Raw genomic sequence first — 17,177 nt, 5'->3', positions numbered from 1 at the left:
TAACAACTATTCTTCATATAATCGAGCAAAATAGCTCGATTATCTGCGAATATTAGAGTAGAGATTAAAGTTAGATCACAAAATCATTTCGTTAAAATAAAACTTTATTCATATGAATCTATCTGATTCAGAAGGGAAGAACTTGCATCATATTTCAATCGGATCAAAGATGATGTAGAACTAAGAAATAGGATTGAGATTTTTCAGGATAAGGAAAGACGAAACATAAATCGTGGATCAACTAAGCCTTCTCAGGGACGTATCCATCAAGAACGTTTTATAAAACACTTGGACTCCCGAATTATTAATACTGAATTGTTGATATTAAACTCAAATCTTTAAATAAAATATCAGTTTAGATACAAACTTTACAAATAATTTCGGTGAAAAAATAACAAAATACAATAGAAAGTTGCAACTTTACCTTACACACGGTAAAAAAACAATGCACCTTCCCCAAATTTCTCAAAGAATTTGGACAAAGATCCCCTCGCTTGGAATTTGTTGATGAACCACATACAAAATATAAAACCCGGAAGGTGCAAGGTTTCCCGAAGGCAGCGTTGTCACCTGAGCTTGATACGTCGTTGGCCCTACCTGTCGTACGTTCTCCGCACCAAGAACCAGCAGCCTCTGATTTATTCCATAGAAGACAGCATTCCATACTTTGTAGAGTTTACTTTCCACCAATGCAGCATATCAAAAGTGTCGTCTGCTGTATTCTCACACCTCTTTGACAAATACCAATCCACCTCATTTCTCAACAGTAAACCTTTCTTTTCTTTGAACTCTAGAAACTTATTCATCCATTCGTAATGATACTGATCACCATTAGAAGCTTTGGTGCAACTGGGAGTGGAATCCGATGCACTATAAACCTCGTATGGACGAAACAAAAGCTCTTTGACCCCTTTCTCCATGTCTTCAACCATGGAATCACCATATATCTTACCAAAACAAAATGCCACATAATCCAACTTAAATCGTGGATCAAGCACAACAAACAATCAACAGCCTGTTGTCGTCAAGAGAACCCCAATATTTGTCATATTTTGGTTTGATACTAGTTGCCATTTTCCCCAAAAGTGAATCTTGACTTTGGCTCAATGTTGTCAACTTGGATCGAAGCGAACACATTGTATCAAAACAGATATTGGAAGTGACACCTGAAGCACCAAACTTCAAGGTTGCATCATAAAAAATCTTCAAAAACCAAACAAAGCCCGAACGTTTTCCCAATCATCAACTGTAGGTGGACCTATCATCTTTAACCCACTCTCATCCTCCAAGAAATGGCTACCATAATCTTCATCACCTTCTTCTAGCTTCTCAAAAGCCTTTTGGAACTTTAAGGCATCTCTCAACATCAAATAGGTGGTATTCCACCTAGTAGGACCATCCAAAACCATAAGACCTTTACACTCAATTTTTTCATGCTTGATACATGCTTCAAATTTCAATAACCCTTCGGGAGACGAACTTACATATTTCACAGCATTGCGAATACTATCAATTGATTCATGCACATCTATCAAGCTCTCGTGCACAATTGAATTCATAATATGTGTATAGCATCGCATGTGTAAACATTCACCATCTAACAAATTCCCAGTAAAATTTTCAACTTCATTTTCATAGAGTTTAGAGCCGCATCACTTGCATTATCAACAGAAACTGTCAACACTCTTTCTATACCCCAATCAACTAAACACAATGCAATGACTTCTCCAACTGTCTCCTCATTATCATTAGGTACTTCACAAAAGTTCAACATTTTCTTATGAAGCTCCCATTCGCTGTCAATAAAATGGACCTTCAGAGCCATGTACTTGGTTTGTTGCATAGAAGTCCATGTTTGGGTAGTAAGGCAGACCCTCTGCGAATTTTCAATCAACAAGCTTTTCTGTTGCTTCTTCTGATCCAAATAAAGCTGGTATGCATCTCGAGCAAGTGTTACTGGAGATGGGATATCAAAATCAGGACGAAGTAATTTCATAAAAACTTGAACTGATTTTCTCTCTACAAAGCTAAAAGGTAACTCGTCGATAATCATCATCTTAGTGCATGCTCTGATATATTCTGCTATACTTAATCACCCTTCCAAAGAATTCTCATCAGAACAACTTGAAACTTGGCTATTTTCAAGACTCGGGTTCTCCTTCCTTTTGTGCTCAGATCTATGCGGGTTATTTTCACAGTCATCAGTCAAATGATTCCATAAAATACTATCTCCGTGCTTGATATTATCCACACTGAATTCCTCCCCACGGTAATTGCATTCATATCTAGGCTCGATAAGGCCATCATTTTCAAGTTTAATGAAGTGATCCCATACCGTTGGTAGTGATCCAGGTTGTTTTCCCTTAACGCCTGCACTGAATTTAGGAACTGGTGGAAGCTGGTTAGTTTGGGAAGTTTCAACAGGATTAGGATGAGGAGTTGAATCATTTGGTAGTGATCCAGGTTGTTTTCCCTTGACGCCCGCACTGAATTTAGGAACTGGTGGAAGCTTGTTAGTTCGGGGAGTTTCAACAGGATTAGGACGAGGAGTTGAATCATTTGGTAGTGATCCAGGTTGTTTTCCCTTAACGCCCGCACTGAATTTAGGAACTGGTGGAAGCTGGTTAGTTCGGGGAGTTTTCAACAGAATTAGGATGAGGAATTGAATCATCGTCCATCTCAACCCTATGAATCAAATTGAGTCCGAAAATATAAATTAGAACATTGCAGTAACAATCAACACAGCATCAAAAGTATCAAATAATTCTCACGAATAACCTCAACGCATCAGAAATTGCAGGCAATCGAAGACCCATAAAATCAAAATTGGGAACTGATAGTATATTAATACAACATATATTTGTCTGCCTAATGCTACAGAAAAAATGCATCCAAACTGCTAAGAGTCCTTACTTTAGCTTTCAAAAGGGGCACAATATGTGGCCCACTCCACAATGTACTTCCGCGTTATTAGAACCCTACCTATAGAAAGGATTTGGCGATGCTAAAATTCGGTGGTTCTTCAACAATTTCTAATCTAAATAACAGAAAATGAGGTATACTCGGCTACAAATCTCAACACTCATGTATGTATATGTATATATATGTGGTTTTCTAGGATACTGAGTGCAGTAACGTTCTAGAATTCATGCAGCCAACCCCACTTCGTTGGATAAGGGGTTGTAGTTGTTCTTGTTGGATGTGGCTTGTTAAATGACAAAAATTTCCCAAGGCATGAATCTGGGGATCAATATACATGTCAATGTCATCATTATTTTCTGGTAATTTTCAACTTATATGCCACAGGTAGACTTACAATTCTAAGAAATGGAAAGCTGCAGATACCCATCACCCAATTTACAGATTTATGCTTTTATCACTCACACCCCTGACAAAAAATATACAAAAATAAAATAAAATTCTCCATTTCGGCATGGACAAAAATCATCAAACTTGCTAGGTAACCAAAAAGAATTAACCTTTTCATTACCCCACAAATAAAGTTCCAGTTAGGGCACAAAATCTTCCAAAGTTTCTATTTTTTTACCCTTCTAGATGGTGACAATAAAAAAATAATTATGGTGGAAGGAGAAATAACCCAGAAATGGGGTACATTGGAAGATAAACTCACCGGTTCCAGCTCTCAGGCTGCACAGTGCAGACCAAGTTTCGAGCTTTTGAGGTGAGAGAAATGAAAGGGCGAAGAAAGCCTGCTGTCTGCAGAAATTAAAAGGGTTTAATTTCCGATTCTTATTATTTTGGGCTAACTATATTTTACCCTTCAAATTTAAGATAGTTTTAAAAAGTAAAAATTGTAACAATAGTTTCTTAACTTTAATTAAATTGAAGTAATAATCTTTTAACTAAAAATTTATTTTCATTGGTCCCTCAACTCATTAAAATGTGTAGCTATAGTCTTTTTCGTCAGCTTCATTAGAATTTTGTCAAAATAAGTTAGGTTGAAAGAAACATCGCTACAATTGGGATCCCTCAACTCATCAAAACGCGTAACTATAATCGTTTTCGTCAAATTAGTAAGAATTTTATCAAAATGAGTTATGTTAGAAGGACCATTGCTCCAATTGGCTTAAAATTGAGGGATCATTTCTCTAGTTGGATTATAGTTGAGGGATCAATAGTAATAGATTTTTAGTTAAGAGACTATAGTTGACATGTATCCTTGATGACTTGTCTGGCCTTGATGAGTCATATGTCTGTCGAACTTTAATGTGTTGATGAACATTTATTTCTGGTATTGCCTCTCTCCTAAGAAAGGAGAGTGGAAACTTTCATTAATTGCAAAGTATTTACATTGCTCGAACACGTCCAGCATCAACCAAATAATAATTATACAATGGACTGATTTCTGTCCTTGCTATAATAAGATTACCAACAACAAATAATCGGAATCAAAAGCACGCGATAAAAGCAAACTTCACGATCGCCAGATGACATAGTGCACGATGCAACGGACTGTTTGTCCTTGCATTTCCTGTACAAACTTAAGCTGCTCAATTTCCTGAGCTCCGAAAGATTTCATCGACGTGAGCTACTGGCACGTAAACTGCATCCTCCAATGAGCTGTGCGATCGGCCATAAAACACGTAAATAACCACTCCTACCAGCAGCCAAACAGCAACACGCGCCCAGGTGTCCGCCCTGAACACGAAACAACATATGGCATTGGATAAGGAAAGAATAATTACAGACAACAGATTAGACACAGGGCATTCAGCAGATATCAAGGAAACTTCGTTTGCATTTTATAAATTCTTTTGCAAGTGATTTCCCAGTGAAAACACAATACGAATTACCTCAATTCTGATAATATTAAAAGCGAAAAATCTATCAGAAACGAAAACGACAAGGTAATTTGATAGTTACTCGAGATTAATCAGTAGGTAGACGTTGATGAGAATGCAGACAATAGGTAGCACGGGGACAAATGGGCATAAGAAACCTGAAAGGAAACCAAAACATCACTGTTATTAAATAGTCAAATAGCAGTTTCCTCAATGAACACTAACCTAGCCATTTAATCCAACGTAACTAAACACAAGACGAAGATATTAGAGTTTCTTTATTATTGGTCTTGATATTCTAATCGCTGGAAATGAAATCACGTTTTAAGTATTAGCTAGTCAAGCCTACACTAACCAAATTAGATAGCCAGCCTCATGAGATTCTTTCGAGAAAAGCTGGCCACATCTACTACAGCCAAGCTGATACATATATGTGTGTTGTGTGTACGTATCTATAACTAGTAATATACACTTTACATGTTCTATGTACAGCCTGCAGACCAGGTTGCATCCCTGAAGACTGTTAAGTGAAATTCGTACCAACGCAAAATAGTGAGCATACCTCCTGTGTGCCCAAAGGTGTGTCGTGCATCATCTTGATCAATACATGTGAGCACAATCAGACCTAATAAAAGAAGAATACCGCCACCCCCACATAATGTATAGCGAAGAAAGCTGAAATCGAAACCAAGAATATTTCTGTAGATTAAGGAATAGAGAAAGTAACGCATAAAGCATATTAACGTAAATAAAAGAAAAGCATAATCAAAACCACAAATCTTGGCATATAAATTTAGGAATATAGAATGCCTCTAGATTTTGTTTTTGCAGCTAAAAATTGAATCATGCAACCAGAAAAATATCATTCTCAGAACTATGTCTAGGACCGAAATTCACCCACCTGGGGAGGGCCAAATCTGATGCTGAATATGTCAGAAGAAGCACGCCGACACATGTGAACATTATGGTCCAGGCAGCAACTTTACGCCTATTATCTTCACTTAATGTGTCTGTAATAACGAATACACAGTGAAAAAACATTTCAGTAAAAGCCTGCATAACAGAAAAATAGAGCAGAAACTACTGAAGAATATTTATAAGGTTGTTTCTGATACAAATGTAAAGACACGTACATCTCATTGTCATACATACTTTATAGACATGCATAGGTACAAGGAAACATTCTCTTGCCCGACTGTGAATGTGGACTATTTATAAGGTTGTGCCTTGCCTGAATGTTGGGCCAGATTCAGATTATGGAAACATAACTACGATAATAGGACATTTTTGTGTATGTGTGCGTGTTTCCGTATGACCTTTCTACTGTCGCAGTGGCTAAATCTAGTATACGAGACTCTTAGGTCTTACAGTTAATAAGAGGCAGTTGCTTTCCGATCAGGGGAAGTTCAACCATGATATCCACTTTCTCAAGTAGAGGTTTGGTACTCTCCTCCGAAGAACTAACATTAATCATAGCCTTAGGATCGTCCTCTTTGACCTCTTGAGAATTCCTTCCATGCCTGCAACCGCACTGAATCAATGGACTCGCGAAGAGATGAAGGCAAAGGCACCTCATCTGGTGGAACATATCTGATTATAAGTACAGATATTGCTACCATAGTGAATGCAACAAGTGTACCCACGCTAACCTGCACAACATAGGTAACTATCTAAGTCAGTCTAAACATCTACATTCACTATTACAGAAAAAGGTGGATGCCAACATCAATAAGGGTTAAAGACATTGATTTCCATCTCAAGGTGAGTTCCTTGAGTCATTATCATGATCCAGAAAATAAAATCCTCAACGGTATCAGAATTTTTAAGGATATTAATATTATCGAGGATCCATTATTGTGGAAATAAAAGAAAAGATTTCAAGGCTAGTTCACATGCAGGGAGAAACCCCCTTATAAAGAGAATGTCTTGTAAAGCACAAATAAAGCATTAACATTAAGAATACTCGCATGTCTTTTAGCATAACAAAGAGTTAACAAATTATCCACCTTATCAACAACAATGCCAGATCTTTCCGTGAAGGTCAACTTACCATTCCTGCCAACTCTGAAACATCCATGAAGAAGGCCAAGACTGCAGAACAAATCCCAGTTGCTAATGTACTCTTGACAGGAGCCTGAGTTTTTTTATTAATATCCGCTAAAAATGGCGGCAACAATCCATCTCTAGACATTGCCATCAGGATTCGTGGCTAAGAAACACAAGAAAATATCTTCATCAGTGGTACAGTACAGGCGTGGTAAGGAATTCATGGACAATAAACAAGCAGACGAGACCTGAGACCATACACGCTACATCTCCAAAAGGAGGAGATAAAAGGAAAAGGAAAGAGATCAATGAATGATACCTGAGGAAGAATAGAGCCCATCAATGTTGAGCAGAGAGCAGTAACAGCTCCAACAGTTATCACATACCTTCAACCATAAGCAGGAAAATAACTTAGTTTCTCAAAGAAATGTAACAAAAAGGCAATCCCCACAATATTATTCACTTACGCTGCCCACTGCATCCCATGACTAGCAAATGCACTGGAAATGGGTGTATCAGGATCCATTTCATAATAAGGCACTAAACCAACAATGACCATCGAAACCAACATATACAACGCACAGCAAATAGATAGTGAAGCACCAATACCGAGTGGCAAATCTCGTTGAGGATTCTTCACCTTTTGATAAACATGAAGGCATAATTCAGATTCTACACAAGTTAAAACATCTCCACAAAAATGATAAGATAGATATTTTGGATGACATATCAAGAACATATTTACCTCTTCAGCAGTGCTGGCAACTGAATCAAAACCAATGTATGCAAAGAAGACAGTTGCAGACCCAGCAAGCATACCATTCACCCCAAAGGGGAAGTACCTGTTACATGGATAAATAGGAAAGAAATTCAAATTTTATTTTTGAAAATTACATGAGTTGATATAGGAATAGGGATGCCAAATACCCAGTAGGAAGTTCATATCCAGTCCAACCAGACTTGAAACCCAGATAAGTACCAGCTACTACAACAAATATCATTGCACATGCATTTGCTATCGTCACAATGCCTTGTGCTACTGTACTCTGCATAAATGAAGTGTTCCATTAAAGAAAATAAAGAGAATATTTATGAAACAGAAGAAAAAATATGTTTGCCAAGTTTAATAATTGATCTGATACACAAGAAAACAAACGAGATATACGCATACCTCCTTTATTCCCACACACAAGAGCCCTGTAACAATAACTACTAGAATTGCTGCACATGGATCAACCACCAGACCAAGTGCAGGAATATGTTGCCGGGCTATAAAAGCAGGCAGACTGCCCTCTCCTCCGAAAAGTAATGCCTTCAGAAAGAAAAACAAGCCCATTTAAAGATATATGTCCCATACTTCTCTTAAAAGATTGTCAGAGCATACAGGAAGATCTTTTTATATGAGAGGAAGCGGATATTATACTCTTTCTTCAAGAATACATAAATTAGATATTTTTAAGAACTGTACCAGATTAGGTGATATGCCCCGAGCAACAGCTGAGCCACCAATTGTATATTCTAGAATCAAAGCCCAACCGACTAACCAAGCAACACTGCAAACAATGATAGTTTTATCATCACGAACTGACGTAAAAGAAAATTTTCAATGTAAATAGTTTTGTACAACTGTGCAAGCATGTATTGTTGAACAAGCATGATAACGTAATTCTTTTCTTTTCCAATTGCTATGCTCAACACTTTAATGACAGAGAAGGAATGAGAAATTACCCTTCTCCAATGCATATATATGTATAGTGGTAGGCACTCCCTGCAGAAGGGCACCGACTTGCAAGTTCAGCATAACAAAAGGCAGAAAGGGCTGCCGCAATTCCAGCTATTAGAAAGGAAATTGCTAGTGCTGGTCCAGAATGCTCTCTAGCAACTGTTCCAACAAGAATATAGACTCCTGCTCCAATCGTTGAGCCAACCCCTAATCAATGTGTATGATAACCAACAGTTACTCATATGACAAAGACAAAATAATTCATGATAAAAAAACAGAAGTTGCCTGTTCCATTATTTCAGTACCGAAATGTGCATATAAGGAACACTAAGCCATAAATATCCATTATGTAGAAACTACGAAAATATCATATAGAAACTAGTAAGAATATTAGTCAACAATATTAAAATGCAAGGATTAGTAGTAAGTATTCTACAATGACGGGCGCACAGCTCCAAGAAGAATCTTAAAACATACCATAAACCTGAAACTTAAAGAGAGGCACCGAACACACCAAAAGTGTATTTGACTACATTGACAAGAAAACTTAAAAGTGCTTCTAGTTTATATGAAAAGCACTTCTAGCTGGTGGTGTAGCCAGGAATTGTCTGGGAGGGGTGAAATTTAAAAGGGTGAAAGGTTCCAGAAAAATGCAAACAACCAAATCTTTTTAGATAGTAGATAAAATTAATGTCGTTCTTAATTTAGCAATACAAACAACTAACAATTGTTACCTTTCATGTCATGAAAACGTCGCATAGGACGCTCATTATCGAGACATCTCTCTTAATATAAACAACCATAACCAAGAATGATTGATCACCCATTTCATCATTCCCTTTGACGAGTGACATATCATATATGAATATAGCAGAATATAGCAGCCAACCGAATATTCCATCAGCATCATCATCTCATCAAAAATTACAAAACAGACAATAAAATATATGATTGAAAAAAAATAAGAGGGGGAAAGCAGCAAGCTTTTACCAACTGCAACAAGATGGGGAACAGTCAACTCCTTCGCCAATTGATGACCTCCTGACTTCACATGAACAGAATCCACCTGCTTCCGCCGTATTAAACTATTCCGACCGCCCCATGAACCGCCGTTTCTTCCACTTTCTCCGCCGCCCCCTTCCCCATTTGAATCAACCAATAAACCCATCAAAAAAAATAAAAAATAAAAAACCAATTTTCTCCCGGAAAGCTCCAAACTTGGATCTTCCCACGCTGATTATCCAAATTTTCCTTTGTCCGAACCAAAACTTACGAACTGGGTTTTTCTATTTCGATTGGCACTTTAACCCCAAAAGGTAAAATTCCACAATTTAATCTGAAAAATTGAAAATTTATGTACACTAAAATTCAACCTGCCGGCACACTCCCGGATACATAATATCTGATGCAGATTTCTCTGAGTTTTGCACCGAAAGGGCAAGCTGGCAGATTAAAGGTCGGAAAGGGAGGATTTTTGTCCCCTTATTCCCTTTTTATTTTTCGTTTTATTTTTTTTTGGGTTGGTGTTTGTTGTTTGTGTAGATATCAATCACAAACAATCTGAGATTCTGAAGTTGGTGTTTTTTCTACTTTCTCTTCCTTTTTCCTGTTTTTTTGGTTAACTTATGGAGGGAATTGAATCAGTCAAAAAGTAACATGGCATTTGGATTTGGTTAGGTATTGTTCCCACAATCTTATTGGATATGAAAAAGGCAGTGTAAATGTTTATTCTATTTAGATTGCGTTGTCGGTCCAAAAATAATTAATTCGATATCTAAGTTGTTATTTATTTATGAAAGTTACACCTAAAGAACTATTAATTAAATTAAATTGAACATTATATATTGTAGTGCTTGTACATCTAAAGCAAGAAAATTCCAGAGAGTTAAAAAAACAAGCTAATTTAAACCGGATCTTCATTTTGTGGGAATCTTAGATATTCTTATATTTTAATTATTCATCGTGTATCGTGCGTCAGAAATCATTTGAATTTTTTTTAATTTAAAATTAAACATAAATAGTATTTAATGAAAATTGATCGTACGATGTATAATGAACGGTTAGAATGTAGAGATAAGAATCCGAAGAAAATCTTCACAAATTGAATCCGAAGACGAACCTCTTCTTTTTATTTGATCCGTCAATTAAAGAAAAACGAATCTAAGCAAAGTAAACTACTAATGCTTTGGTTATTAAATTTTTAATATAATTTACTAACCATCGGCTTATACGTTTCGAAAAATAAAAAAGAAAAACTAACGAAAAAAAACTTCATTTTTAATGAAAAAATCTTTTTAAAGGTATAATCAATAGTAATAGAAAAAAATATAAATATAATTTTTCGTTAAAAATAAATAGTACCAGAATGTTTTGTTAAAACTCTAAAAAAAATTCAACTATCTTAATAAATAAGTTAGAGATACCCATGAGTAATCGTGGGACTGAATATTACCCATAAGAAATGGGCAAATCGGAAATCGCCATCATGTCTCATTTTGCTAAAGTGACATCGGCACGTTTATTGGCAAAATGCCAACCCAAATAATTTATATGGCGATGAATGATTTAATATTGAATTAAAAAATAAAAAAACTAACGAAAAATTTAAAAAAAATTCTTTTTTAATGAAAAATTATTTTTAAAGGTATAATAAATAGTAATTAAAAAATGTATAAATATAAGTTTTCGTTAAAAATTAACAGTACCACGAATGTTTTGTTAAATTTCCCTTAAACAAAAGCTTTGTACAACTTGCTTCTTGTTTTTTTCACTTGGTTCCCTGAACACACGTTTTCCAAGAGTCAAATAATGTTGGGATATCTTTGACAAAAATAAATAAATAAATAAATAATGTTGGAATACGGTTAAAAGTAAAAACAATTGGAAATTAAATTTTTATTAAATTAATAGACTGAAATATTTAGTAAAATATCACGACAACCAATCAAAAATTGACAACACAATGATAAGATATTTGACGATTATTGAAAATGCAGAAGTTTGGCAAACTTTTAAATAACATTGTGTTGACCATTAGTTGGAGTTGGTTATTCAGTTACGCATCTGTGTGTTTGTTGTATATTTATTTTTCGGATTGTGAGGACGGAATGCCCCTCCCTCCTCTCCACACAAACTAAATCAACTTGCTTTCTTTGTGCTTATAATTAAAATCATTCGGTAAAGATCATCTCTGCAAAAAAAAAAAAAATGAAATTCTATGAAACCGTAACAAACAATTTTGAGTAAAAACTTTTATTTATTTTTTAAGTAGCCAAGTATTATTTAAGAGTACCCAAAATTCCAATCTTTCACAAACTTAACCCCCCCCTTCCCAAAAAAAAAAAATACTAAACGAGTTGCATTAGGAGAATTAATAATAATAACAGCATCGACCCCACGTCCCTACCTCAGATTTTATGACAAAAATCATGTGATCAAATGTCACGCAGGTTAAAATTTCCACGTGATATTGTTAACATTTTCCCTCTTATAAAGGGAAAAATAAAAAGACGTACGAGCCTAAACTCGGGCGTGGGACGCATTTATTTTTTCCATCAAAGCTTAATAATCGTTGAATTTATTTGTTTATTGAATTTATTTGTTTATAAGTTGTTTTATTAAAAGAACCCAGGTAGCTTAACACGTACATTGTATGTTATAAATACCACTCAATTGTACTGACACTCTCACTCATCTATGGAAACGAGGATCCTCTTTGTGAGAATAATACGAATTCTCAAATCGTATCCGTTCATTGTACATCGTGCAATCAATTTTTATCAAATACTATTCATATTGAATTTTAAATAAAAGTATTTAAAATAATTTATAACCGCACGATGTATAATGAACAGACACGATTTGAGTATTCCTAAAATCCTTACAAAGAGGATTCGAATCATTCCATCAATGGAAAGATAGAGTAGCCATTTTAACAAACAAAAAAAATCCTGTTTCAGTGAATTTTCTTATTTGAACATGAAATCCTCCAGCATCAAGCCTTGAATAGAACAACAACAACAATAACGACAAAGCATTTTCCCACTAAATGGGGTCGGCTATCTTTTACTACGAGTTTCGTCAAGATGCTAAATATGGTGCGTCAAACCTTGAATGATACGAAAAATATTACACCAGGATTATGAGTGGTGAGAAAATCACACTAGGAACCAAATTGGAGCCGCACCCGAAGGCACAACAATTTTGTACATGCACTGGCCGCGTCACCCGTCGCACCAAATGCGTTAACGTTTGCAGCCTTACAAACTCAAAAATTACTCTCTAATTCAACAAAACATATAACGTTACAGAAAAAAATAACAGCAGCCATGCTTTTCATACATTCTTTTATCACATACCTTCCATCTACTCACATTCAAACCGATAAACATATCCTCCATGTCAATCATCTTGCCTGGGACTCCTACTTCTACTCCTACCTCTTGCATCACCACCATCCGAAAGCGGGACCCAAATGCTTTGACTTCTCTCGCCTCCATTTTCCCAGGTTCGTTGCCTTACACTCCTGTCATTTGTATCCCCTCCGTCAGAAAACTGGCCCCACACACTCCGAGTCTTTTCCCCTCCGCTAAGTTCCTCATCACAGCCCGCAACTGTCTTCAGCAGCTCCGACTGCAGCAGTGGGCAGTTTTCCTTGAGATACTCAAAACCATCCAATTCCATGACGGCTGCATCAAATAGGTCAATCAGAAAGTGTAGAATTGATGAGTGAGCACAAAGACTTAGGAGACTGGCATGTAAAGTACAATAGGAACGACAGGCACCATTCTTGATTCCCAGGTTTTCAATATCTTCAGGATCCCTGAATTTTGATCATAAGATCATAACTCACTTGTAATCTAAGCTTAACATTTTTATATTTGCATAACTAAATAAAATGACAAAGAAAATTTAAAGTGAATGCACAATCGTACTGCAGATATCACAAACAAAAGCATATCATTATTGATTGTATGTAATACACTCCCACAATATGTATGTCAGACTCACTGTTATATGGCCGGTCCCACTTGCCCGTTGTTTGATTACTCATGCAAAACCTCAATTAGTTTTGGTGAGCAACATAAACTTAACTAGGACCTACAAGTTATCCTACATATGAAACACTTGAAGCTGCTAGAAAATTCAGAAAGCTTGAAACTGAATCAGAATCAGATAACTTCCCTACTCCTAGCATCCTCAATCTGTCCTTTTGCTATGGTAAAAGGGTCGGCGTGAAGTTGGAAGATAAGTACCGCCTATGTTGCTTATGCACTAATTGATTGGGTCAAGCAGCTGCCTTCGTGTATTTTTTCATAGGGACAGATTGAGGATGGACATCCCAATTGAAACAAATCCTTTTTTTTTACAGGAAAAAAGAAAATTTATCACAAAGAGAGAAAAGTACAGAAAAATAGACAAGATGTCCCCAAGAACAAAGAAACTAGAGAACTGCAAAAGGATAACCTATTGAGGAAGAAGACAAAGAGGTCTTCTCCTCTGATCCATGTTGCAAGTGTTAACCTTCCTATTAGCAATAACCAACCCATGCTAACAACCAAACCTTTGGAGGTACTTTCGTCCTCCAAATTTCATTTAAGGGGATAAACGGAGAAAGAGAAGGGTTGTCTGTCAAATATCTCGAGCAAAATTGACAAGAAAAGACCCCTGATGGCTACCTTCCCCTATCCATCTCTCATGAAACCAGCACAACTCTCTCTAACCAAGACAGAAAGGACATGAGCTCCTCAACTTCCAATTCATTCATATTTCTACAAAATCCAAACTCAAAAGTAACTGAGAAGGAATAACATATGGCCTAGCTATGGAAAATTGAGATACTGTGATAGACTGTATAGTCTAGGAAAAGAAAGGCATAAGGCAATTCCAGCACCTACCCCTCTTCCCAAAACCTGACCCTTTCGCCATTACCCACCACAAATTGGCAGCAAGAAGAAAACAAGTTAACCCCTAGAGAAATGTTTTCGTCCTCTATTTTATATAAAAGAGAGAATTTACATAAGTGGATAAGAGTGACTATATTGGAATCCCAGCCATTGCACTCACTATTTGTTTCTAATAACAGTATAAAGCATACCAAAAGGACACACACACACACACACACGACTTGCATTAAGGAAGAACCACGAAAACAGAAAATTAAACAGGGAGAGCATACCAACTAGGTTTTCAGCAGCAAACTTTAGGCAAACAGACTTTAGATCCATAGCACGATAACGGTCGGCCAGGGCCAGAATAATGGCAACAGAATTAACAGACATAATCTTGCAGAGAACAGATTCACACATCAGTCTGAGTCGAGGTAACCCATATTTGTCTGATGCAGCTAGCAACTTGGCAGCTAATCCATCAGATAGAGAAGACATGCACAGTGAACTTGCATCTGACAACTCTTCATCTTCAATAAGGTTATCTGTGTATATGAAGTGTAACAACGCCTGTTCAGAAAGCACAAAAGACATTAGACAGGAAGGCAGGATGAACTTTGCTTCATAGGAAGCAAACTACTTAGGATAATGTGGTACATTATATTATTTCCAACTGACATACTACAACAAATACAACTCGCTCTTACAAAAGCATAATTGGACAAGGAAAAGATATAATTGAGAAGCGTTACCTTAAAGACCTTGGGATCCGTATCTGTAACAACTACATCATGATTCTCTTCTTTCATTCCATCGAAAAATTCTTTTTCAAATAAAGGAGATCTAGCTGCCAGTACTAACTTGTGGGCATGAAACCTTTCTCCACATACATTGAAAGTAACATCTGAACCTTCCTCATTCTCCAAAAGCATACCAAAATGATCTCCAATATCAGAATCGGGGACATGTATGGAGTGCAATCTCGAACTATCTATTGCAGAAACCACAACACCAACAGTGCAATTAATTTTCAAGCAATCATCCTTGAGGAAACTAGATGATTCGAGCAGTGTCCGTCTGAAAAATCGTTTGTAGCCCCTAAAATTCAATTGCAAATAAGTTTATTTTAAAATGCATAACATAACGGAGTTCAAATAGCATTACGTAAAATCTACTTATCAACTCTGTTAGTAGGCAAATCCTATCCATTTCTAAGATAAAGACACAATTCATTACAAATGTCAATCCTCTCATGCCCACCAGTACCAAAGTAGCTATTCAAAACCCTATTCCCAATCTAACAAACCGCCAGTCTTATCGAAAAATCATTCAATCACAACATGCGTAAACTCATTTTCAATTAAGTAAAGCATCGAATTAGCAAAGAACTGACGGAAAAAAACCATTCATTAAGAACATACGTAAACTCATTTCCAATTGAGTAAAGCATAGAATCAGCGAAAAATTGTGAAAACCCATTCATTCACAACATACGTAAACTCATTTCCAATTGAGTAAAGCATAGAATTAGCGAAAAATGGTGAAAACCCATTCATTCACAACATACATAAACTCTTTCTAATCAAGTAAAGCATCGAACTAGCGAGAATTATCAAAGATTGAAATGAACCCAGAACAACAAACCAGCAAAGTGAAATTACCCACCACATGCTGCCCCTATACTTGAGGGTGTAAGGCCCGCTTTCGAGCGAGCGATCGAAGTGGCTATGGACCTTGTGCTTGCCATTAGGACCCTGATCAACGAGTGTCAATTCGAAGAGAGCTCGGACGTCGGTGCCCTCGGAGGCGAGGGCAATGAAGACGGAGACGTAAGCTGAGTTATCCTCAGGGTTTTTACCATCAGGGTAAAAATAGATGGCCCATTGAAACCCCCCGACGGTGAAATTCTCACTGGCAATGTGCTTTCCGACCCCAATTCCTTTGGCCAAGGAGTACCCTTTGATGACGAAGTTGTGGGACCCGTTAACGGTTTCCGTCACGAAGCGCGAGCTGGACGGCGACGCCAGAGACCGGCTGCTCTTCTGCCTGCCGGATATCATCTGTTTCCGAATTGGGGATTGCAAATTCCCAATTTTACAATTTTAGAATTCAAGCAGTAACAAAAGCAGGTCAAAAGCTTTGGACTGGAGAAATCGATTGATTTTTTTCTGAGATTTCTTGCGATTTCTGATATTTTTGTTCTTTTGATGTGTGGTTTCGGCGGTATTGATGGATTTACCCTGGGAAATTGGGATTGTGTTTTGGCTTGGGGAAGAAGCCGATTTGGTATGCTTCTCAAAGTTTCCTTTTCTTTTTCTTTTTTTTAATTTGTTTTCTTTCTTTCTTTTTTAATACACGGGTAGACTTCTTTTCATCTCACCACGCACGCCAATACCTTATTGAGATTTGGACTTATTTGTAGTAACCCTCTTTTGAGTATATCAATATTTTTAGATTAAAGAGAGAGAGTTCGGCTAAGTTACATAATAAGTAATCTAATTTGATATTGAAATTGTCATTCATGAGATTCAAAGCTAAAATATCTCACTTCCAAGTGAAGAGAAATATCAATAGACCGTAATACTGAGTGACAATAACCCTTTTGTTCACATGTGGAGGAGTAGGAGCTACAAGTCAAAACACCTTACGTTTTGTAAGCGAATCGAGTTCAACTTGGATTGCTTGTTTCCAGTTTGACCAATCAGTTTTCCGTTGACA

General features: G+C 36.7%; 3 protein-coding genes across 4 annotated transcripts; all 3 read right to left on the bottom strand.

The window, feature by feature from the left end:
- Window positions 1-315: 315 nt before the first annotated feature.
- Window positions 316-3,746, bottom strand: LOC125473497. Its single transcript, XM_048576379.1, has 2 exons — window positions 3,632-3,746; window positions 316-2,685 (listed from the first exon to the last, which is right to left on the bottom strand). Exon 2 carries the CDS (start codon window positions 2,669-2,671, stop codon window positions 2,093-2,095), a length of 579 nt encoding a protein of 192 aa, XP_048432336.1. The 5' UTR covers window positions 2,672-2,685; window positions 3,632-3,746; the 3' UTR covers window positions 316-2,092.
- Window positions 3,747-4,246: 500 nt separating this feature from the next.
- Window positions 4,247-10,180, bottom strand: LOC103944366 (cationic amino acid transporter 2, vacuolar). The gene is given in 15 exon segments (XM_009354802.3): window positions 4,247-4,659; window positions 4,885-4,960; window positions 5,365-5,477; window positions 5,704-5,812; window positions 6,171-6,324; window positions 6,326-6,451; window positions 6,853-7,011; window positions 7,168-7,234; window positions 7,316-7,488; window positions 7,594-7,690; window positions 7,776-7,894; window positions 8,020-8,160; window positions 8,317-8,401; window positions 8,577-8,778; window positions 9,562-10,180. Coding segments are annotated over 15 exon segments (1,947 nt in total). The 5' UTR covers window positions 9,740-10,180; the 3' UTR covers window positions 4,247-4,511.
- Window positions 10,181-12,710: 2,530 nt separating this feature from the next.
- Window positions 12,711-16,804, bottom strand: LOC103944369 (BTB/POZ and MATH domain-containing protein 4). 2 transcript variants are annotated; one of them, XM_009354806.3, is made up of 5 exons: window positions 16,125-16,804; window positions 15,212-15,557; window positions 14,750-15,029; window positions 13,356-13,393; window positions 13,047-13,259 (listed from the first exon to the last, which is right to left on the bottom strand). In XM_009354806.3, exons 1-5 carry the CDS (start codon window positions 16,517-16,519, stop codon window positions 13,191-13,193), a joined length of 1,128 nt encoding a protein of 375 aa, XP_009353081.2. In that variant the 5' UTR covers window positions 16,520-16,804; the 3' UTR covers window positions 13,047-13,190. The 2 variants fall into 2 exon arrangements, with proteins under 2 accessions (XP_009353080.2, XP_009353081.2); XM_009354805.3 differs by lacking the exon at window positions 13,356-13,393 and having other exon boundaries at window positions 12,711-13,259; window positions 16,125-16,799.
- Between the last annotated feature and the right edge of the window lie 373 nt (window positions 16,805-17,177).

Source organism: the organism of the source record quoted next, unplaced genomic scaffold (assembly GCF_019419815.1).
Source record: "Pyrus x bretschneideri cultivar Hongxiangsu unplaced genomic scaffold, Pyrus_bretschneideri_v1 Contig9, whole genome shotgun sequence".
In the NCBI taxonomy this organism is placed as follows: Eukaryota; Viridiplantae; Streptophyta; class Magnoliopsida; order Rosales; family Rosaceae; genus Pyrus; species Pyrus x bretschneideri.
This window is presented reverse-complemented; position numbering and strand designations above follow the sequence as displayed.

Bases quoted from the DNA above. Each gene is read 5' to 3' on its own strand.
- LOC125473497 (XM_048576379.1), bottom strand. From the start codon at position 2,671: ATGATTCAATTCCTCATCCTAATTCTGTTGAAAACTCCCCGAACTAAC.
- LOC103944369 (XM_009354805.3), bottom strand. From the start codon at position 16,519: ATGATATCCGGCAGGCAGAAGAGCAGCCGGTCTCTGGCGTCGCCGTCC. The intron at 15,030-15,211 runs GTAACGCTTCTC...CTTTCTGAACAG, and splicing joins CGGATCCCAAGGTCTTTAAG to GCGTTGTTACACTTCATATA. The intron at 13,260-14,749 runs GTATGCTCTCCC...TATTTGATGCAG, and splicing joins TGCTGCTGAAAACCTAGTTG to CCGTCATGGAATTGGATGGT.